Source organism: Pyrgilauda ruficollis, unplaced genomic scaffold, assembly GCF_017590135.1.
Source record: "Pyrgilauda ruficollis isolate IOZ18807 unplaced genomic scaffold, ASM1759013v1 scaffold40, whole genome shotgun sequence".
NCBI lineage: Eukaryota > Metazoa > Chordata > Aves > Passeriformes > Passeridae > Pyrgilauda > Pyrgilauda ruficollis.
The window spans coordinates 5,047,054-5,070,708 of NW_024525490.1; the positions used below are offsets into that span (position 1 = coordinate 5,047,054).

General features: G+C 35.7%; 1 protein-coding gene across 1 annotated transcript in view; it reads right to left on the reverse strand.

The window, feature by feature from the left end:
* Positions 1-23,655, reverse strand: part of COL21A1 (collagen type XXI alpha 1 chain) — a 90,757-nt gene that overhangs the window by 18,733 nt on the left and 48,369 nt on the right. Inside the window, exons 13-19 of the mRNA XM_041477444.1 lie at positions 22,021-22,074; positions 21,143-21,196; positions 19,334-19,387; positions 19,202-19,255; positions 16,242-16,295; positions 757-801; positions 370-423 (exon numbers count right to left, since the gene is read on the reverse strand). Coding sequence (XP_041333378.1) covers positions 370-423; positions 757-801; positions 16,242-16,295; positions 19,202-19,255; positions 19,334-19,387; positions 21,143-21,196; positions 22,021-22,074 — 369 coding nt within the window. The remainder of the gene's footprint in view (positions 1-369; positions 424-756; positions 802-16,241; positions 16,296-19,201; positions 19,256-19,333; positions 19,388-21,142; positions 21,197-22,020; positions 22,075-23,655) is intronic.

The window sequence follows — 23,655 nt, forward strand, 5'->3', positions numbered from 1 at the left end:
GACCTCAAAAAACGATGGGAGAGATAAATTGTGAGACAGACAAGTTATTAAACTGAAAAATACAATCTCTTAACAACTACCAGAATCCAAGACCCTATAAAAAACATAAACTCACTTCTTGTCAAAATATTCAGAAGCTTAAAGTAATGGCAAGGGTAACAAAGAGAAAATCAGTTCACAGCTTTCAGCCAGAATTTCCAAGCTGAAAATACATCATTGAGCTAAAAACTTACATTTACCACAGCCTTGTCTTTCCAACTTGCAAATGCTAGTTTGCTCCTGTATTTGCCATTGCATGTTTGTTTATGACAAGCACAGAATGGCAACACCACAGTTATTTGTTCATAATAACACAATTTTGAGACTTACAGTATCTCCTGGTGACCCTTTTGCTCCTGGTTGACCTGGCGGTCCAATTTCACCCTGTATTTTTCACATAAAGAGAAAAATAATGTATGTATACTTAACATTTTTTAATATATTCTTTAACTATGCAGATTTAACTAGTTTAGATTGCTTCTCAATGTATTAGGAAATTAGCATGGTTCCTTTTAAACTGTTAATTCCTTCTGGAGTAGTTGAAGTAAAACCTAGTAAGAGATTTTTAAACATGCCATGAATTGTTTCCATTCTTTTGCAGCATGATTTGATGTTATAAATCCCCACTATGAAAACTCTGCTCTAAGCCTGAACCCTTAGTTTGGAATGGGTATATATAGTATAGGTTTTAACTGTATTTTGAACAGCTAATAGTACCTTTTGTCCTTTTGCTCCTTGATTTCCAGGAATTCCAGGAATTCCCTGAGAAGGAAAAAGAAAACCTTTTCAATATAGGGAATAATTTCACCAGAAATTGTTTAGCATTTGCCTAAATGACTTGGGGTCAAAAGATGGGCAGGGACAAATAAAAAACATAACAAAACAAACAACAAAAATCCAAAAAAAAAAAAAAACCAAGTAAAAAAACTCAAGAACAACAAAATCCCTCAAAGCACCAAAAGCACACAGGAGAAAGAGCTTCAGCTGGAAACATGCAGACTACTCTAGAGATACAGTGAAACACTAATGCTGAACTGTTCCCCACTGCTTTTGTTGCAGTAGTCCACGTCTACTGCTCAGCAGGCTCATATGCTCTTGCCTGCCCCAAAACCCTGACTGGCACATGGAAAGGAACCACTTTACATTATCCATAAGATTTCCCACATAAGTTAAAGCAAAAGCCCTGGTCAACGGGACCATCAGCATAACAGATCATATTATCTAAAATACAGTGACTATAAAGAGACAGATACACTTTTGCTTGATGCATTCTAGCTTCCACCTTCATGAACACTTGAAGGTCTCTGCCATTTCCTCAGCATCATTGCTCATTCAGCTCTACAGTATATCTCACATTCTTCTAACAGTGATCATTTAATTGAACATGATTCAGATTAAAACAGACCTCTGTATATGTTTAATGCAGAAGTCTACATTCAGTTAGTCGATTTTTTGTCTCAAGTAAAATCTATTCAAATTTTTTGGACAGACAATGTTCATACTTGTACCATAACTAATCTGCAGCAAGAATTTGGCTTACAGATTTTATATTTTAATCTAATATTGAAAATAACACATTGCAGTGAAGACAAGATGACTGTTCTAGACACCACTGAAACAAACGCATTCTATGGGAAAACACAACATGAATGTAACAGCCATAACCTAATAGTTTCCATATGAATTACATCTGTGCAAAAGACAGTCCCACTGTTTTGCAGTTTACACCCACTTTTAGTAAATAATGAGCCCGTGAAGTAGAAACAGTTCATTGGTCAATGGCATATGAGTTAACAATTACATCCTGAGCATTTTACAGACCATCAAAAATCTGATGTACCTATCATTAAAGGAAGAAATTAAATAATGCAATAAAAATAACTTGAAAATAATGCCTCATACTGAGACTTCCACTCACATAACACATTATGTTATATAACTCTTCTTAACTTTTGTGCAAAACTTTCTTAGATCTTTTGCACAAATAAAGAGATGGGAAATAGGGCATGTTTGTCACCATGTTTAGGAATTTCCAGACCAATCGGTGAGTTCTGAATTATTTAATATAATATTTAATAATGTACGGGGTTTTTTTCTGTAGCTGTAAAATATTAATCCAAAATATGAATGTCTGTATCTGTAATATAAACCAGGATTTAATATATGCTGAAAAACATCCTACTAGGTAGCAACCTTCTTGTCCTGAATGTACCAGAGACTTCCAGTTACATTTCTATGCAGTTTGGAGGGCTCAGAGAAGACAGTTCCACACACTCATCCAACACAACAAACAATTTACCATGACATGAGCATGCCCAGAAGAAACACAATGTCCTGCTGAGCTGTGTTGATCCTTCTTGGTTAAAATAAATTGCTGGTACACAACATTTAATTTTATATCAATGACAAAGAAAGATGAAACTCCAAGAACAACAATTGTAAAACTAAGTCATATTTCCTTCCTTTCCCCCCCCTTTTTTCCCCTTTCTGACTGATTCTGAACTACTGAGGTATGTGGAAATTAGAGCCTTAAATCAGTGAGAGTTGGTCTAAACCCTTAAAATTCTCTTATGGTTCATTAACATTCACTCAGCTAAGAATGAATATATCACTTATGCTGATGTGATTTCCAGACTGCATGGGGTGGAGATTTTCAGTTACTCTCCACATGTAGACTGGCATAAAAGGACAATGAAGTGGCTAATTTGGTCATAAAGAATGAGTATTTCCCACAAGATATTTTTTCTGTATAGCTTCTATGGTTAAGTAATTACAAGACTAATTTCTGTAGGATCAGGTCCAAAATACCTAAAAAATTAGAACTGGTTGTTTTGTGATTATCTCTCCCAATCTATAACTTCCATGTACATGGATAATCTCTGGTTATGCCAATTAGAATTATTTGCACTTTCTCAGAAGACAAGGTTAAAAGGTAGTTTAGATAGCAAGAGTTTCTTACCTAACTTCTAAGTCAAAAGCTTTGGAAATGTGTCTTGTTCCCAAACAGAGATTTTATTCACAATACAAATCCTTAGAATCTGACCTTTTTTTTTTCTTTTTTTTTTTTTTTTTTTGTTCCATAGACATTTTGAATAGGAAGTTATATTTAATAAGATGACATAACACTAACTAAGCTGTCAAAGAAACCTTACTTTAATTATTAAAAAATGCATTCTAACTTTAAAATATGGGGAAAAACAATTAGTTTTACTCCATTTATAAGACTGTAAAATTTTCTTTTTTTGAAGACTATATTGCAACTAAAATTATCACAAATGCCTGTGTTTAATCAAAACTTAATATGAAACACATTCATCATGCAATTTTTCCGCCACTAAGGGAAAAACAATGTTTGGAACTGCTACAAATGGGAAAACTGCCACCCACTGGGAGTAATAGAATCAGTGCTGTGGAATAGTTCATGATTCACTGGCCTATAGAAAAAAACCCTGCCTTTGGGAATGTCCTTTGCAAAGCTATCGAGCACATTTTGTTCATATAAAATATGAAAAGGAGTTGTAATTCCAAAGTTTCTTTTTCCTTGCTGTTCCAGAAAATGCATGTTCAATGGTTTGTATATATCACAGTTATAATATCAATATATATCAATATCAATATAATATCAATATATATGCAGTTATAATATCAGTAGAAAGTAGCATTGCATTTCTAGCCAGAATATCTAAAAATCACACCATCTATTGTGCTTTACTGATTTCTTTGTGTGAGTTGGGGAATTTCTATACTTTGAATCAGTTAATTTTTTCCCCATTTTCTTTTACATCAAACTTCATGAAAGGTTTATTCAGTATTTCTTCGTATTTAAAAATTAAGTTAATCACAAGTACTGCCTCAGTTCTTTCAGCATCATCAATCTGACCTCAATTACCTTCACTTTGTTCCAATGCCTTCCTCCTTTATTTGAAATTTTCCCTTAAATGGGAAGTCTTCCCTTACTCCATAAAGGCCTGTAGTATTAATCACTATTTTAGCCTTTATCAGCAAGTGCTGTAATCACATGAAATGTAAAGCCAGCAAGATAGTCTAGCAAATCTAATTCTTTGGTTTAAAGTCGTGTTTATTCTAAAAATTCTCAACTGCAGTTTTATCACACACAGCTGAGTTTGTGCCTAAAAACTAATGTCATTGTGCACCTGTCTGGCAGCTAACTGAGATTTTAGGAGACTGGGTAGGGACTGCTGTCCTTATTCTTTATTCAGCCTCTATTGCTTGTTTAATCATTTGTCTTCTACCCTGTCTCACCTATGTGTACCTAGAAGCCTGTCAGCTTTCTAAGGCCTGGTTAGGCCTGGGGAGGCTTTGCAGGGTAACCCCAGGACCTACAGTGACACTTGAATGCCATGTAGATAATTGAAATAATCTCTAGTGTCACTGATGGTGCTGTGGGATAGCAGATCTACCCTTTGAAAAAGATGTCACCCTGCTCTAAAAACTGTGTTGTGCCTGCCAGATACTGCAGCTGACCTCATACAACTCCAGTGGCTCTTGGTGGCCATGGCCAGGCAGCCAAATCCCACACACCTCCATATCTACTTCTGTCTCAGTATCACACTGCCAAATGAAGCTCAGCTCAGTATGCAACCAAATCCCTGGATGCAGCCTTCCTCAGCTGCAGCCTGCACAGCTGAGACTTCACAACACCCAAAAGCATTAATTTGTTTCTGTTGTGATGATGAACCTCAATTATGACAGTTATAAAATTCTGTGTAAATATTATATTTTATTCCAGTTTCAACAATTGAAATAAATCTTCCATTCTTTGATAATATTTGGCAGATAGAATTTAACTGTAATAGAATGGAACTCTAAGAACTGAACTGTAAGAGGAAAATGTTTTCACAATCCCTGGAAAAATTTTCCTGTAGTTTTCATTAATCATGAGGTGTCTATTTTTGTTTGGGATTATATTAAACAGATGGACTTTCTTACATGCAGCCCCACAAAAAAAAATCCTTTAAGGAAATTGCCTGGGGCCTCATATACAGTTTAACTAGATGTAAGCATTTTTACTTAAGATACAAGCTATATTTCTCAAAGTATTTCCTGCTTTTTGGAGATAGTTACCAGGATTATTTGCATCCCCCTCACAGTTAATTTTATGCTTGCAAACAGCAGAAGAAACCATGCAGAAGACCTTTTCTAAGAACAAAACAAAACCTATTTTAGTCTTAAAATGAGTATATATTAACTCATTTTTATTCCTTATTTCCTGCTGCTGTCTTTAATATTCCCCATTTCTTCAGTGCCTGGTAGGAGAGGATACCCTGTTATTGAAAGCAGGAACTTGTAGGCTACAGGTAATATATCCATAATCATAAAACTTTATCTCCTCTCTGGAAGATGTGAAATCATAGAGTATTTCCAAAAGCTATTTTGTTATAAGCAAGCTGCTTTGCAGTCAATTCCCCAGGCAGATGAAGAGAACTTTAGTATAATTGTCTTTATTATCTTATTTTCTTCTGATAAAAAAGACGTTTTTTCTAACATATATGAGTTCTCTGATTTATGTTTCAATCAAATGGTTCCTTCCCCTCTGAAAAAATCTGCAATTCTGAGATGACACTAAAGGGTCTTACATAAATTACAGCAATAGAACAAGATATCTATCTATCCAAATGTTCCCATGATCCCTCTAAACACCTGGAAAACTCAAGTCTTTATGTATTACTGATCCTTATTTGAAAAAGCCTACATGATGATACATTGGAGATTTACTGGAGACATGCAAAAAAGTACAAGTTACCCTATAATTTGGATGAAAGTACAACAATCAAAACACTTTTTAAAGGATTATAGCAAATCCTTGATAATCCTAATAGAATGAAAGAGACAAACCAAATTTGGATAATGTATAAAACTGGAAAAGAAATTCAATGAAGCAGAATCTGCTACTATGAGTAGTTGCAATTGATGAAAGGAAAAAAAAAAGGGCTACATACAAAGAAGCATTCCCATAGATATAATGATTATCCACCAGACCAGCACAGCAGCTTTAAATTAAGTTCAGGAAAGGAAAAAGCATTACCAAGATCTTTGCAGTTTTAAGACCACAGTTTTCAAACACTTTTTTTGGCAAATCGGTTATTAGCAATAAAACACACATGTTAAATGTGGAACAGAGTGACCCCTATTGCATTGCCAACACCACGGACCTTGGAAAACTGTAATCTGAAAGCTGGAAATACTAATAGAAAATGAAAACTATGTATATCTTGTCACAGGCTGAAACTGGTGTTACTCTTGTTTCTTGTAAAGAACCCTCAAAAGAGTATGAGCATCAGACTTACCAAATCTCATGGATCCAAAGGTGGGCAGACAAAACTGAACTCCCAGCCCTGCAGGTGACACCATGATGCCCTCCCTCTGCCTATCATGCTAGCACCAGCCTTAGAGATTGTGATAACCAACATCCCATTTATCAGAAATCCTACAAACTTCTAAACACTGACAAACTGACCCACGTTTGACACTTAAACACTGATACTCAAGCCTTCAAAAGGCTTTAAAATTTCTCCACCACTTAAATTATGGGGAAAAAATGTATGAGGGTCACAGCACTTGAGCACCTTACACAAGACAGTGAGGCTGAGGCCAGCAAAGCCTCCCCAAAGGGCACTGACTGCTGCTGTGCTCCTTACGCCCACCAGGTAACCAGAGTTCTGTCCTCACAGTCAGAATGATGCAGATGGACTGAGTTTTCAGCCACATCTCTTTCCCATAGTAAGGAACCTATCAGTTAAATTAGCAGTGAGTAAGTTTAACAATAAATCATGCTTTTTTTTTCTTTTTTTAAAAAATATGGCAGATTCTGCGAAATTGGTCACAGAACTGAGCAGAAGAAAACAGTAAAATTGGGTTCCAAAAGGGATTGTAAAATTCCTACAGAATTGGTCCATTGTTGGCTATTAAGCAGGATAGCCCAGCCTACGTTTTTGGCTAAGAAAGTCCCAAAGCTCTGACAGAGAGAATCTGGCAGTAAATAACAGGTGAAAAAAAACCCCCATTTTCTATATGTTCCTATCCATTCCCAGAGAAAAAGTTCTGTGATAATTTCTTTAGTCCAAGTCTGCTTGGCAGCTGTTACCTGTTTAAGAAATAGCTAAGAAAAATTGGAAAAATTTAGAAAAAGGCTAAAACCCTTCCAGAGCACAAAGAAAAAAAATCACACCTTGACTCACTCAGCAATCATAAAGGCTTAATTTAATTATTAAAACTAACTACTATATCAAAAATTAATTTGCACAATAAGAGGCAAAGGTTGCTTCTTAAAATGGTTTAATAATATTAGCAGAAATATTAGTTAAATCTTGCAAATGGATTTAAATTCGCTCTTGTGGATCATGGTGTTTTGATTTGTTTTGTTTTGTTTCATTATGGATGAGAACCCAGACTGTATTCTGACAAGACTTTCCATAGCTTCAATTTGCAGTAATTTTACTATGGAAGGATTAAAAAAAAATGAAACACTTACTGTGCCACATTTCCCCAAATTTTCTAGCACTCTATTTACTTGAGTGTTTGAGACTTGAGTATCAGCTTCTCAATTTCATGTTTAAAGCTGTTTGTGGACAGGAATTATGCAGTGCTAATGATCAAGCAGGTCACACAGAAGAAACACAAGCAACTACTTACTTTGAAAGCCCAAGTACTATTTGAACATAAAACTAACAAAGCAGCCCTGCTATGAGTTGTTTTTCTCTTGTGTATTTTCTGCAGGGATTTAATTAAAATAACTTCAATTAATCCAAATATCTAAACTCTCTAATACAAAACAAAAATGACCCCTTCTATTTGAGACATATATTTAATGATGAGTTGAATGCAGATATCAATTTCACTCTAGAAAAAAAATCATATCAAAGAAATAGACTAAGTATAGACTCATACTTGACTATATGAGGGGAAATGAAAACCATTCTGGGTAATTCTCAGAATGCAGGCTGTAGATTTGATGCCAGATACAGCACTTAGAGCTAGATACAGCTAGGGTGCTTTGAATCACCACCCTGACCACAGCTCTCAAGGAGGCTGTAACTCAGACCTTCTGAGGACTCAGATACAACAATTTTTTTTTCTGGCTTCTCCCATGTTGAAGAAGAAGGATGACTAGCTGGAAAACTGGCTACACTGTCACTACTCTGTTGAAGCTGGATCAGAGGAAGGAAAGTCAATCATCCTTTTGGTAAACCTCTTTCTATTTGTGGTTAAGTAACTTACCATAAACATGTTGACAACAATAGAAAAGAACAGCAATGTGAGCAATGTGCAAATGAAATCAACTGAAATAATAAATGTTTATGTCTCCTACATTCTAACCCAGTGTCTTCCTCATTCATATTCTACTTTCTATGTTTGGTTTCTAGGTATAGCATTAGCTGGGGAAAGTTTCTGCTTGGTCTTCAGTCACTGGAAATTCCAGCAGGTATTTACCTAAGTCATAAAATGTCAACAAGAAAATTTCATGGCAAGAATAAAAGGACATGTTGTTATTTTTAAAGATTAATCAGCACATGTGACACAATGATTACTGGAAGTATAAACATCAACTTTCTGGGCACTAAGAGGTCAGATGCCAGCCCAATACACAACATATACCAGTCCAAACATCTTCTTCAAGCTTTTCCTCCTTCAGAAAAGCCTTTCTCAGCTGAATGAAATTAGCACACGCGTTCAGGAATGCTCTAAATATTACTACTGACATCAGGTGGACCCAAAAGAATGCAAATGAGTCCTTCTTTAAATATCACATCAAAGGAAGTGAATGTTGAGCACTTCAGGTATACGTATTTGATTCCATTGTACCATTTAACTTCCAAGATCTTTACTAGTTATTTTTAGCAGGTTGAAATAACCAGTTACAGGCATGCACACACAAACACATACATGTTATATTGCTTTAATTATTTAATTTAAGCCACATCAATAGCTCCACTTTTAACTGATACTTGAGAATAAAGAAATTTCTGATAAAGAACACAGGATCAATTTACAGTTGTGTGGATTTGTCCATTCAACTTTTCAAAATCTACATTTGATCAAGTCCAGTGACTCTTTAGAATGTCTTTTTCTCAGTCCAAGAAATAGTACATTAACTAATATACTTGAAATGTATCAGTACATCATTTGCTCAAAGCAACAAAAACAATTCATCAGAAATGTTTTTGAATGCAATATTATGCAATGAACCCACTGCAATATTAATACCAAGAAAATATAGTTTCTGGTACTGAGAAAAAAGGGAGTGATGTTACAGCACATGCATATCACAGTCTCCGCAATTTCCTAAATGCACAAGCATTTAAAAAGGAAACATTTATTCATATTTTTTGGGAATATTACCATGAAAGAGTATATTGGATGTGTAATGAATACATCCATACCACCAAATTGATTCACTCTTAGTTTCAAACCACATCCCTAGACTCCCTCAAAGCCAAGCTGAAAACAGCTAAAGGCTCGTTACATATCATCATTCCCTCAGGGGGAAAAACACAGGTGGAACAACATGTGTCTTACTCTAGACAGAATAAGCTCATGCCAAAGCACTTTATCTGGCAATTAAAGCTCACTTTCTAGTACAGATAACCAAGATGAATAATATCGAGCTTAAAGTCTCTATGTGAAAATTTCCAAACATACCCCAAATTATTTCAATGCATAGAAGAATTGGACTCTTCAGAAGAGCCTGAAGGACACTTCAGAGAGTGGGTTTGTGTATAAATAGGTCTAGCTCATTGGAATCACTCATGGAATACAAATAAATCATCACTATCACTAATTTTTTCTTAGAAGTCAGTTACTGCACTCTTTAACAAAGCTGAACCTTCAAGTGCTCACTGCAGGACAATTCTTTCAGTCATTGGAATCACTCATGGAATACAAATAAATCATCATTATCACTAATTTTTTTTAAATCACACTGTTTTAACACTTTTTCAGTTTACAAAATATTAACAAATTATTAAGAGATTTTAACAAAATGGTAAGCACCTGTTTATTAGAACTCAGCTCATCAAGTCAGTGGAAAGATTTCAAATTGTCATAACACATTTGCTAGAGGTATTTCTCTTTTTATGTTCATAAAACATCAGCAGTAGGGGAGGAATGCTGGTGGCTAACCTCTATCAGCATATGAATTAGGAAAAAAAGTGCCAGGGTAGCCATAAAAAGGTCACTATAGCATACAAGCAGAAAACAGAGCACTCTGAGTACTATTTCCAACTACTTATAGCATATTCCATTCATGTCCACAATGGCTTTACAACTAGAGCTCCTTTCATATTTCCTTACAACTTTAAAGAATTTCCCTTTGTTAACACTGCATTTTTAAAACAGATTTAAATGTTAGTAGGGATGCCACCTCTTCTCTACATGATTTTCCCAAATTATCAAATTTAAAATGGCATTAGCTGAACAAAATATAAAAAAAAATACTTTTCCCACTCTCTGCCAACAAAAAAAAGAGAAAAAAGATATTATAATTATAGCAAATTAATATATTAATATAATTGCACTGTGTGAGGAAATAAATTTAAAAATTAGAAATCATGATGAACAGGCAGAAAGCGTGAATTAGTTGGGAGAGAACTGTTAGCTCGACAACTGAGAAGAGCAGGCTTTATTCTCCAAGCTGCAATAGGTTAGTGGGTCCAAGTTTATTACAGCATTTATTGTGGCTCCAGTCCACGCTGAATTCAATGGGAATCTTTCCACTGATTTAATACACTTTGGATCAGCAGCTATGCTGTCATGTCTTGTATCACCTTTGTCAACTGGGAATAATAAAGTAACTCAGATTAGCCTGCCTGAAGTTCTAAAAGTCTTTTAATTACCTGTTTCATTACAGAACTATTCTCATATTTATCTTCTTAACAGCAATTAACTCTATTGTAATTATCGTATAGAATGAATTTAGTGAAAATAACTTGTCAGTCAGAATGAAGATAATCTAGGTTGGAAATAAAGTTTGCTCAAAATACATACAGCTACATAAAAGTTATATTTGTCAGAAAAACCTGCATTCAGTCTAAAAAACATGTTTGGAGTTACAGCCAATTTGTTATGCAATTAACAAATGATTGCTGGGAGTGTTGTGCAGTCAAAGCTGTCATCTCTCCTTTTCTCAAGTGAGAACAAAACTAACAACATCTGTAATGTAGCTCAAGCATTCAGAAAGTCATCAGCAAGACTCTGCCCTGTCTACCTCAACAATTTAGATATTAGAAGAAGGAATAAAGAAACAATACCAAAAAGTGCATTCAACTAATCAAACCTACTTGTAAAGAAATAATGATGCATGGCACATGCCTACAAAAATCATCACCTTCAGCTGTTTATGAATTAAAAAAATCATCCCATCCAAATAACTTATTTTTCTTAATTTACAGGTAAAAGTCAGAATTTTCAAAAATAAATAAGTGTTCGAGATCCATAAAATTTGCAGAGAAAATGCTAGTCTTTACATCCCTCATGACTGCAATGCTGACCCCTTTGAAAAGCAGACCACCAAAGCTCAGGTCCTACTATCAAGGCATCTCAGACTAGTAGAAAAGCAAGAATATCAGATCAGAAATTTAAAATTTTGATAGACTCACACCAACCACTTTGATGAGTAACCTGATCACTTTTCTCTGAAAAACTGACAGGAAATAATTTCTTCTTCATCAACTATTTACACAGAGAGTGCTATTTTATAGCAGGGCCTAATTTAAGATGATACAAAATCTGAAGGATTATTTAGTGCTCTATGGAATATTTCCACAAGTAATAAATTCACAACACATGATCTTTTGAGCACTGTAAATACAACAGGATCTTTATGCATTAACCTATGAAGAGATTAAAAGTAGACTAGGTGGATAAAAAAATAAAGTAACACTTTCAGAAAGGAATTTTTTCACAAGGCCTACTGTGCAGATATACAATAGAGGTTTTAGGTTTGCTTTTATCCTAAGTACTTCATAACCCAGTATGTAAATGCAAATACAAGATACAAATGTTGAGTAAATGGCATCTTAGTACCTAAAACTGGTACAAATCAACATAACATCAACAACAGGAGCATCAAGAAAAATATTACATGACACAGAGAGGAAAATAATAGTAACAAAAAAGCCCCAAACTTTGTCTGCATACTACTATATTACTAAGTCAGGATTGTTCTTTCCTTTTTTCCTGTTTCTATCAATCTCAGCATAGTTATTAGATGCCATAGAATTGCATTAACTTTATATTTGCATTCCAACCATACAGGATATCTGGCTATACCAGTTTGTTTTCAAGATTTCTGCATTATGAAGACAATACAACTTCTGTTGTATCTTGTAGCGTATCTTGAACATGTTTCAAAAAGAATTCTGCTACCATTGCCTAGCATAAAACACACAATTTTTTTTTCAGAGAATGCATTGATCTATATCTGCCATTCTTGATGCAGTTATGAAAGATCAACAGACAAACCAGGGGTACAGGTATAACAGTGGGAGTCAGGTCAGAAGCTGAAAGTCATGTTGATGTTGTGCTGCTATTGCTGGCACAAATGAGGCCACATCTGAGGTCTTTTGATGTGACCTAAATATTGAGACAAAACTCTACCATTTTAAGTGTTTGCAGATGTATTTCTGAAAAATATGAGTTCTGGAGAGTAAACATGAGCAGTTGCAAATGCTCAGACATATTACTTGTGGCAGGAGAGCATATGCTAGGCCTAGAAGAGTGCTATAAATGTCCTGCCAGCTTTACCCACAAGCACTCACTTCAGGGTTCCCATCTGCATAATTGCAAACACAAGGAGTTTCCACTGAAACCCAATTCTGAAAAACCCTACCTATGTTAAAAATGGCAGTCAGGCTGAAATTAAGCTCAAATAAATCTTTATTTATTCTATAGACATTTGGTCCCTAAAAACAATGTATTTATCAAAACAGCCTGTCATCAGTAAGACAGATGACTAGCTACTGAACTACTTAAGTGACAGCATGGCCTGGTTTTGTCAACAGGAAAATAAGCTTGATTACTACCTTTACCAAATCCTAAATTATTCTGTCCATACTGTCACATGTTATTCTACAGAATGGGCAGAACTGGGATAGTCTGGTTAACTGAAGTTCCAAATAGTTATTGAGAGAAATCAAGCACATCTCTTGAAATTATTTATTTATCTTTACAACCTACTTTTTCTGTTTGTAACTTGGGGGATTAATAAGAGTAATAATATACCAGAATGTATTCTGTCCAAAAAATAACCACACATATCAATGGCTGGAGGCAAGGGGAGTTCAGCTCACCTGTGCTCTCCATTCTAGACAGTTGCTCCTTAGATGTCTCAACATGCATCCATTTCACAACCATGTTATTTTTATTTGCTAAAGCAAGAGTGATCATAAGATGACTATTTTTTAAATCATCAACTTAACACATTAAGCCATGTCTAACACTAATGTGACTGAATGAAAGAAATAAAGACTGTCTGCATGTCTGTTTGTGTGGGTGGGGTATCCACACAATCTGCTGAGCTGTCCCAGGGCCACAGCTGCATGTGGCTGGTTAATGACATAAAGACATCCAGCTTCAACTGCATCATCCAAGGCTTGTCTTGTGCTTAGGCAGCCTATTTGGCTGTCCCAGGGATGGCACAGCACAGATAAATCCCTCTCTTCCACACCAGTGCCCTAACTATAAGGGTGTCCCACCTGAGATGTTTACACTGAATTCCACAGAAGGGGAGCTGAGAGGAGGCACTTACACATTGTACTGTAAATACACATTGGGGGAACAACAGAAACAACACAAACAATAGGTTGCACAAGACATCACTCACAGCACCTAAAATCCAGCTCACTTTCCAACAGGTGAAAGCCAATTATCCTAGGAGCCTGTATATCTCATTTAGCTTTTATTTTCCACAACCCAAACACACATTTTCACCTCAACATTTCTTCACTGAGCTGCAGAAATGCTGCTTTTTGGTCCTCCTGCAGGCTCTAAATAGATGGGAGCACTGTGTTGGTCATGCAGCATGGTGCTACATGAGCAACAGAGGCAGATGGGCAGGGGTGACTCAGTGTCTTACGTTCCCTAATGGTGACCTTGAGGCAATCTTGTGGTCAGCATGTAGCCTTTCTACTCTTCAGAACCTCCACTGATTATAAATGAAGGATAAAATAGAATTTAGCTTGCCCTATTAGGATTGTTTAAATTTTTTTGCAGCTGTTTATATTTTGGAATATATACATATATTATATATTTGGAATATATATATTATATATATATTATATATTCTCCCTCTATAGTATTCTGCAGTAATTTAAAAAGACTTTTTAGTACTTTTAATGTCTTAAATCTACCGCTTCATTTCCCTTTAAAGCAAAATTATGGGACTTTAGTGATGGGTTTACATTACTGTTTAAAATGTTATATTGTAAATGTTATATTATAGATGTAATTTATATTAACTTTAAACCAAAATACATTTCAGTAGTAGATACAGTTCATGCTTAACAAATGCCATCACACTAGAAAGCTGTTAAAGTATTAAATATTTTGTTTTCTCTAGGTCAGAAATGCCCCTTCCCTTCCATTTCTTAGATTAACTGTTTTAAAAATCACAATGACCAACTAACATTTCTTTTGTAAAAATGAAAAGAGACAAACCAAGGCAAGGGACAATAATAGAACTCACTTTTATCTCAACTCATTTAAAGTGCACCAACTTACAATAAACCAAAATCCCTTCAGTTGTATTTTATGATATTTAATTAACATTCATTCTTACATATGGATTTTTGTTGACTATTGGTCAAATCTCCAAAGGGCACTTGGGCCTACATAAGTTCACGTCTATATATATATATATATGTATATATATATATATATGTATATATATATATATATATATATGTAGGTATATGTATATATATTTCAGTATATACTACAGTGATATGGTGAAGAATCTTTTCTTTTAAGGCATCTCTGACTTTAAGGGCTTTTTATTTCTTTTAATTAAATCAAATTTAAAGATGAACAGCAGAAAATAAACAAGCTTTTTTTTTTTAAATGGACATATCAACCAATTCAAATCAACATAAATTAAACGTGAAGTGTAATAGCTATTAACTAAAAAAAAAAAACCAAGACACATATGGATACACCACAGACTGTAAAAGGTTAAAACACCTCACAGTTATTTGGGGCAGAAAAAGAGGAAAAAATTAAGCCAAGGGAGGAATTATGTGCGTTTTTCACTTAAGCCAGACAAGTGGGAAGAAAGTCTCTTGGGCATGATTTCTCAGTGTTTTGCAGTCTACTCAAAATGTCTGAGAAGGTTTTGGTGAATATATAAAAATGTAAATGAAAAGAATTTTTCTGCCAGAAGTGTTATTTCCAATTCCTCATTATTAAAACTTTCTATCACATTTCAGATCCTGTAACTCTGACTGCCTCCCATTACATTCAGTACCACAGAATTTCTGACTGTATAAAGCTGTATCTCTTTATCTTACAACTTTAAATGTAATTCAGAAGGCAATTCATCTGTAAGGCAGTGCTCCACCAACTGAGCTGTGTTTACTGCTCTTGGCCGGCAGAAGCATTGCTGATGGTCTGATGACAGCTGGCTGTCTCTCAGCACTCAAAGCTGCTATCTTGGCTCATCTGCTTCAAGCAGCCTGCCGGCCTGGGAGGAAACAAGGAGGAACAAAGGAGGACAAGGAGGAAACAAGGAAGGACAAAGCCTGGCTATCAGATATTAAGGGGAGGTAAAATGAGCCGCCCAAATACCGGTAGAGGAACAATGTCTTTGGAAAGAAGCAAAGCAAAAATGAAGCAGCACAGTCCCCAGCGAAGCAAGAAGCACAGAGATGCAGATAATATGGTGTAAGAAGATGCCAGGAAGTAAAAGGCCAGTAAAACTGGGCAAACAAAAAGGCAGTGGTACACAGTGAAAAAAGAGACTTTAAAAGTGTGATTAACAAGTATTTGAAAGAAGATACGCCATGTAGTAGAAATGAGAGTCAAATCCATACAGAATCTTTCCTCAAGTAAGTAATCATTAATATACCACAACATCAACAGGACAGAAGTCATGAGACAATAGCTATTAACTAAAAAAAAAAAACCAAGACAAAACGTAACAAAACAAACAAATCAGTACACAAGGACATGTCAGCAATTTAATCACTTACAGGCTCTCCTCGATGTCCTTCTAGGCCTGGAGATCCAGGCTGCCCAACTTCTCCCTTTAAAATAAAAAAAGTCTTAAGAAAACAACCTTACTTGCATAATAATTTTTTTTCAATAGTAAATTATATTTTTAATCTAAGTAAAATTTCAAAGCAATACACATTGAGACTTCACCAAACAAACATCTCTTAACAGTTTAATACACAGCAAGAAGTGTCATCAGTCCAATATTCCCTCATGGTGTGTCTGACAGCTGTCAAACAGCTTGCAAAAAGAGATGAGAGAAAATTTTCTGTTCACTCAGAACAGCAATTTCTGGTAGAAAAAAATGCATAAAACAATAACAGACTGTTACTGTCTAATTGTTAGTATAAATAATAGTATGAAAAAATATTTCAAAGTACTTCAGAATCCAGCAATACAAAAAAATGATCAAATATTTATCAAAGTATGTATGATACTGAAGTATTCTTAAAATCTGAATAATTCCAGAAATAAAAGCACATAAACAAGACAAAGATATTGGTATAGATGTAGATAGATAGAAACACACACACATGTATAAAATAATCTGGCACTAATTAACTTAAAATTGTAAGAGCTGAACTTCAAGCAACAATGGGTAGCATCTGGGTTTCCAGCCATGCTTTTTCCACATTCTTTCCCAAAATGAATATTGTAAAAAACCAGGAAAACTCCAACAGAAATTTCCTTCAAAGACAGCCTGTTTTTTTACTGTTCTGAATTTGATTACAGACCCAGAATGAAGCAATGTTTTATAGCAAGCAGATGTTGAAGTCAGGCTAACAAAATGTTTGAATGAAAAATATGGCTTCTATTAACTATTGTATTATAAAATTAATACAATCTAATGAGCACATCATATTTTTGGTACTACAATAAGGAAAATAGTCCAGAAATATGTCTTTCAGTTTAAATGTACACACATTCACACAATATACTGAATTCTCTGTATGTTGCTTACAAGCATAAAACATATGAAAGTACTCTCCAAATTCATGTTTTAGCAACACAATGCTTCACTCTAAATTGCCACCAGTGACAGTTAAAATTTTATATTAATATTAACTGTGACTATTACCTGTCCATGTTATCAAATACCAGAGAAGAAAAAAATCTAATATCTAATTTTTTTCCTATGTTCTGAAGTACCAGAGAAGAAATTTCTCCTCCAACTTAGCAATGATATCTGTGTATGTGTGTGCATATATATACATATACACACATAGACACACACACACATATATATATAAAAAATAAGAGTGGATTCATTTGAAATAAATTCCTGGAGGTAACCAAGCTCATATCACAGACAACAGAAATCTAGTCTGGACAAGTGATGGAGGATTGATTCAGCTGATGAGGCACCAGGAGTTGAATTCCACTGCCCACACACAGACATTTGGTCATATTTGAGATACCCCATGGTATCTTGTCTACTTCTACTCCTGAAAGGCACTGGCTTTCTATAGGACTTATATTTTTTAGCTCCCTGAGGATGTTTTGGACACTAATGCATTTCAAAATTTCTCCTCCAACTTAGCAATGATATCTGTGTATGTGTGTGCATATATATACATATACACACATAGACACACACACACATATATATATAAAAAATAAGAGTGGATTCATTTGAAATAAATTCCTGGAGGTAACCAAGCTCATATCACAGACAACAGAAATCTAGTCTGGACAAGTGATGGAGGATTGATTCAGCTGATGAGGCACCAGGAGTTGAATTCCACTGCCCACACACAGACATTTGGTCATATTTGAGATACCCCATGGTATCTTGTCTACTTCTACTCCTGAAAGGCACTGGCTTTCTATAGGACTTATATTTTTTAGCTCCCTGAGGATATTTTCACTAATGCATTTCAAATGCACCAGGGGCTTTTTATGTGCACAACTAAATTGATACCTATGAGTCTGCCTTCTCTGAGCTGAACTACTCTCCAGACTCCACTGGCATTACCCTGGATCCACCTCACTGACAGCTGCCTGGACGCTTTTAGGTTTCTCACAGGTCTTGTGTCATATAGCCCTGCTGCAGCAGATGTGACAGATATGCCAGCTGCATCCCCAACTCCACTAGACAAGCATGGTCACAAAACAGAAGATCCAGATCTCCAAGTACAGCAATATGAATTTAAAATTCAAAGTGCACTCAGACTTTTGCATTTTTGGACCTTGAAGTAACATTAATCTTGAACAGCCCTAGATAATTTCATTTTTACTAAAGAAAACCTTATAGGAACAAAGCTGCTGTTGAAAAACTTCTTTAGATCAATTCAACTGAGCATTTACATCACATATTATTCAAATCTTTTCCCTGTGGACTTTTAACTGATACTACTGAAGTCTATGTTTTCACAAATTAGAACGGTGCAAGCAACAACTTGTCAAGCAAGACATCCAGTAAGCTCACGAACTGCAATACATTATAGAAATACCAAATCCTGTTGCCTTTTTTACAGTAGACACATAGTTAGTCGACTTGAAAAACTGTTCTGCATTAAATATGAACAGCACTGCATAGTGAAGAGAATAAAAATACATACAAAAATATTAACTCAACACTGAAGGTACTTTCCCCTAATTTTCCTGCAGCTCCCTTCAAAAGCAATTATCTTCTCCAGTGTATGCTTGTATATAAATCTCTTATTACAGAATAATAGGGTTAGAGAAACACAAAAGGATATCAGAGATAAAGTATAAACAATCTCTAGTGATCACTAATACACTCTTAATAAAAGCTTTTCCTTTGCTCACAGAACAGTTGAAAACAACGAAGTCTGCTCATTGCTGCAGTAAACTTCCACAGCTCCCAGTAATAACATTTTCTTGATTTCCAGTAATACTGCACAAAATAAATTTGGTAAGTCAAGCAATGCTATTGAAGACTTTTATCAAGATATTAATATCCATTTGGACATACCTTGAAGCCAGGACTGCCTGGTAATCCATCTTTCCCATTTCTGCCAGGGTCTCCCTGTGGCAACATTTAACAGCAATCAGCAGGTGAATTAACAAGCAAAAGTTAATGACAAATTGTCTTCAGAAAACTTACAGATCGCCCAGGCAGTCCTGGAAACCCTGTATCACCCTTCTCTCCTTTTGAACCCTGAGAAGAACAGCAAGCGGAAAGTAAGTAGTGCTCCATGTTTGTGCTGCAAATTCAATATATTTAACCAATCATTCATGCATGTTATTTCTTATTTTGAAAAACTACATAAGATCTATACCTTTCTTAACTCAGGCAGTTGTCAATTAATACCTACGACCTCATCACATAAACAAAAATATGCTTCAAACTACAGAAATGCTAACACAGGCCCTCTTTCAAATTGCTTAAAACTCTATACTAAACACATGAAGAAAATATAAGACCAGGTGAAAATACAGCTGTTAACAGTGGATGGCCAAACTACACTCTCTGCTTTACATAAATTACAGATTAAGACATCTCTCTTCCCATCCACTATCAGCCTCACTCCTTTCACGTGCTCCCCTCCTCCCTCCCCTAACTCCTCTCCCTGTCTCTTGTTTGTTTATATGTACATCTGTATTAAAAAACATAGACTTCTTTGCAATACAATTACTACATATGTCCTGTATATGGTGTGTTACTCCATAGACATATTTACAAAAAATACATGCATTTTGTGCTATGTGAAAATGAAATATACCAATCCATTAGCGAATGGAAAGGTTCTCAAAATATCCAAATAAGCAGAGCATGAGTTTAAACATCCAGTAAATACATCCACTAAAAGCATTAAACATTCTTCTCAGCTGTAAATAAAGAATTACATTTTCTGTGAATATGCATGTTATAAAAATATTAATTATTTTGCCTCATGTTCCCATGCCCAGGCTCTCAGTGGGAATGGGCGGGCTCCATGAGGGGAGACCGGGGCTGCCCCAGCCGGACACAGCCAGTCCCAGCCGGACACAGCCGGTCCCGTCCGGACACAGCCGGTCCCAGCCGGACACAGCCAGTCCTAGCCGGACACAGCCGGACGCAGCCAGACACAGCCGGACACAGCCGGTCCCAGCCAGACACAGCCGGACACAGCCGGACACAGCCAGTCCTAGCCGGACACAGCCGGACGCAGCCAGACACAGCCGGACACAGCCGGTCCCAGCCGGTCCCAGCCGGACACAGCCAGACACAGCCAGACACAGCCACCCACTGCAGGGTAGGGCTGGGCCATGGCTGGGGTGGGAGTGGGGAATGAGTTTAACAAGGGACAGAAACATGACACCAGCAAAATAAGGAAAGAGGAGAAAAGTAGCAGCTCTGCAGAGAGCAAGAAGAGAGTTCTGGAGCAGAGATTCCCTGGTAGCCTTTGGAGGGGCCATGGTGGAGCTGTGGTAGCCAAGGTGCAGCCCATGGAGAATCCGTGCAAGTCCAGGTTTGCCCTGAAGGCCTACGGCCCATGGGAAGGACCTGCCCTGGAGCAGGGGAGGAGGGTGAGGGAAGAGCAGGGAGAAGCTGTTAAACACCACCCTGCCTTGCTCCCCATTCCTATCCCATGAAGGAGAGAAGTTGAGCCTAGGAAAAGGCAGGGTGGAGGAGAAGGGGGTTTTGTTGTTTGGTTTTTTTTGGGGTTTTTTTTTTCTCACTATCCAGACTTATTTTCGTTGCCAATAAATTAAATTAATTTTCCCCAAGTAGCCACTGTTTTGCCTGTGACAGTAACTGGCAGGTGATCGCTCTTATCTGGACCATCAAGCTTTTCCATCTTATTTTTTTCCTCGTACTGTTGAGAAGGGAGATTGAGAGAGGTGCCTGGGTGTTTGCACCAGGCATCCAGTCTAGGTGACCCCACCACAGATACCAATGGCTTTAATTTATGTTTATAAAGTCACTTGCCTTTTTTCCATATATTCCTGGCACTCCTTGATCTCCTTTAGGACCTCTTTCTCCCTAGACAAAATGTGAGCAAGTTAATTTTTAAAACAGAAGTAGTTACATAAAGATATATTTATGTATATAAAGTATACATGTGCAGCAGACACAAAGAAGGCAAAGAGTTCCATGTAAGTCCAAGAATTAAATGTAAATCCTGAATTTGCTAGCTTTCCTACAGGAGAAGGCCAGAATGCCCAACACTGATGGTGAGACAATCCACAGCTCACAGGCTTAAGGCTTCTACTTTCTATAGAAGGCACTTTCTGATTCTCATTGCTGCAATATAGGCAGGAACCTAAGTGAAAATTCAGCTCCTTGGAAAGGGCTGGACTTTTCTGAAAACGTTATTTGAAGAGTTAAAAACATAAATTTGGAAAAGCTAAGAGGTAAATTCTGTTGAGTTCTAACATAGATGAGCAAAAACTATGGGAAAATTCTTTTGTGGAGCACACACATGAACTCACTATGATAGATCAGAACTTTTATTCAAAATTCTGTCACTTAAGTAGAATGATGAGAAAATCATGCAATTGTTTTTATTTTTTTCAAAACATTATTTGTGATGAAGAATCCTCTAAGTAGTAGTAAAATCAAATTAATACAAAATCCCATAGAACAAAACAGAAATTAAATAACAGTAGGGTTCTATTGTTTGGTATCTATGTAATGAAGTCCCATGGCATATATCTTCCCTAAATATCTATTCATATCTATTCATCTTGAGCAGTTCATCAAATTCTCTGAAATAGTATTGTATATAGACATGTTTACCCTTTATATTGAAGTACAGGGCAAGCTGAAACACAGGAATATTGTAACAAGAAATATTTAATTTCAACCTTTGGTGCTGGCATCCCATGTAATCCAGGAAAACCAGGTAGTCCACTGTCACCCTGAAAGAGCAAACTTATTTTAAATCCTTGTAGCCAAATAATGGTAATATACTACAACAACATTCATATTCTTGTGATCAAGTGATCAGCAAATAGTGGAAAGATGTAACATATCACAGTATCAACTTCATAACATTGGTATGATGACCCATAAGAGATTTTTTTTATCTTTAAACAAAATTCATTACATAAAAGAAAAACCTTAATCACTAAATTTTAGACTAAACTTACAGTACTCTTTTAGTAAGTCCTATGGAGGATCAAAAGCAGCAATTTAAGACTTTATAAAATTTCCTACCAGCTTACTCTGGATAAGTGAAGTATTAAAAAATAAGACATTAAGTACCTGTTCTACAAAAGAAACTAAATTAAACCAAAATACACTTATAAAACAACTCTGGCAATTTGACAAATGAGTTCTCATTTCAGAGAAGAAATAATCCACTTAGGTAAAAGCAGTTAGCAATTGAAAAGACATGGCAAAATACCAGTTCTTTTTATTGTTCTCAGAGGTGTCAGGTATCAGAAATTCCAAACTTTTGCTGTTGCAACTGAAGATATTTAACTGACAATTTGTCTGCAAGTTCCCTTGAGCAATAATAACAAAGAAATCCTAAATTACAACTTGTCACTACTTGATTTGAAACAAAAAAAAAACCAATCCTAGTTGCAAGGTTCAGTAGACTACTTCACATGAGAAAATAGCTAATCACAAAATCATCTTAGAGCAATCAGAATGCTTTATTTCTGTTAATACCTACTTTGTATTGAACAATATATTTCAATTTGTTTAATATATTTCAATCAGATATAAGGAATAGTAAACTATGCTTAAAAAGTTATTTCATATTCATTTCAATATTTCAAATTCTAAGACAAGGGTTAAACCAGGACAACATGTCTCAATGCTGTTTATCAAAGCCATTCCTGCCTAAGCAGATTTGGATAGGTCTGTCATATATTTGCAGTAGGCAGGAACATGACCACAGGAATGACAGCTTGTGGGTTAATGTTATCACAATATCTCTCAACAAATAAATATTAAAAGCAGACAATGGAATGGAGTTTAAAAATCAGCAAAGGTTATGAAATTAACACTTCATATATCCATTGCTTCTTAATGAAAAAGTGTGAAGTCTTGATTTCTATTCAGAAGTGGTGGTTCAATTATTAGATAAACCAAAACATTTGGAAATGAAAACAATTTTAAATTAACTACTACAGAAACTTTACAAGTAATGGGATGAAATAAAAAGATGAAAATTTGGGTAGAATTTCCAGGAAAAAATTCTAATGCCAAGATCTATTTTACAATGGAAATGTTCTCTAAAGCAGTGGTGAAAGCCCTATTTCTTGGCTTGTTTTACACAAGGCTAGACTTGAGCTATAGGAAATAGGCTAGAGCAATAGGAAATATTCTATCTGTCACAACCCTACACTACAAGGCAATTAGTTTTTCATCAGCAGCATCTTCTACAAATAGCCCAATACTTACTGATTAATTAGATTAACTTCTAAAATCAATTAGATTAAGATGAATAAAGCACAGAACACATAAGCAATTTTCAGCTCTAACCATGA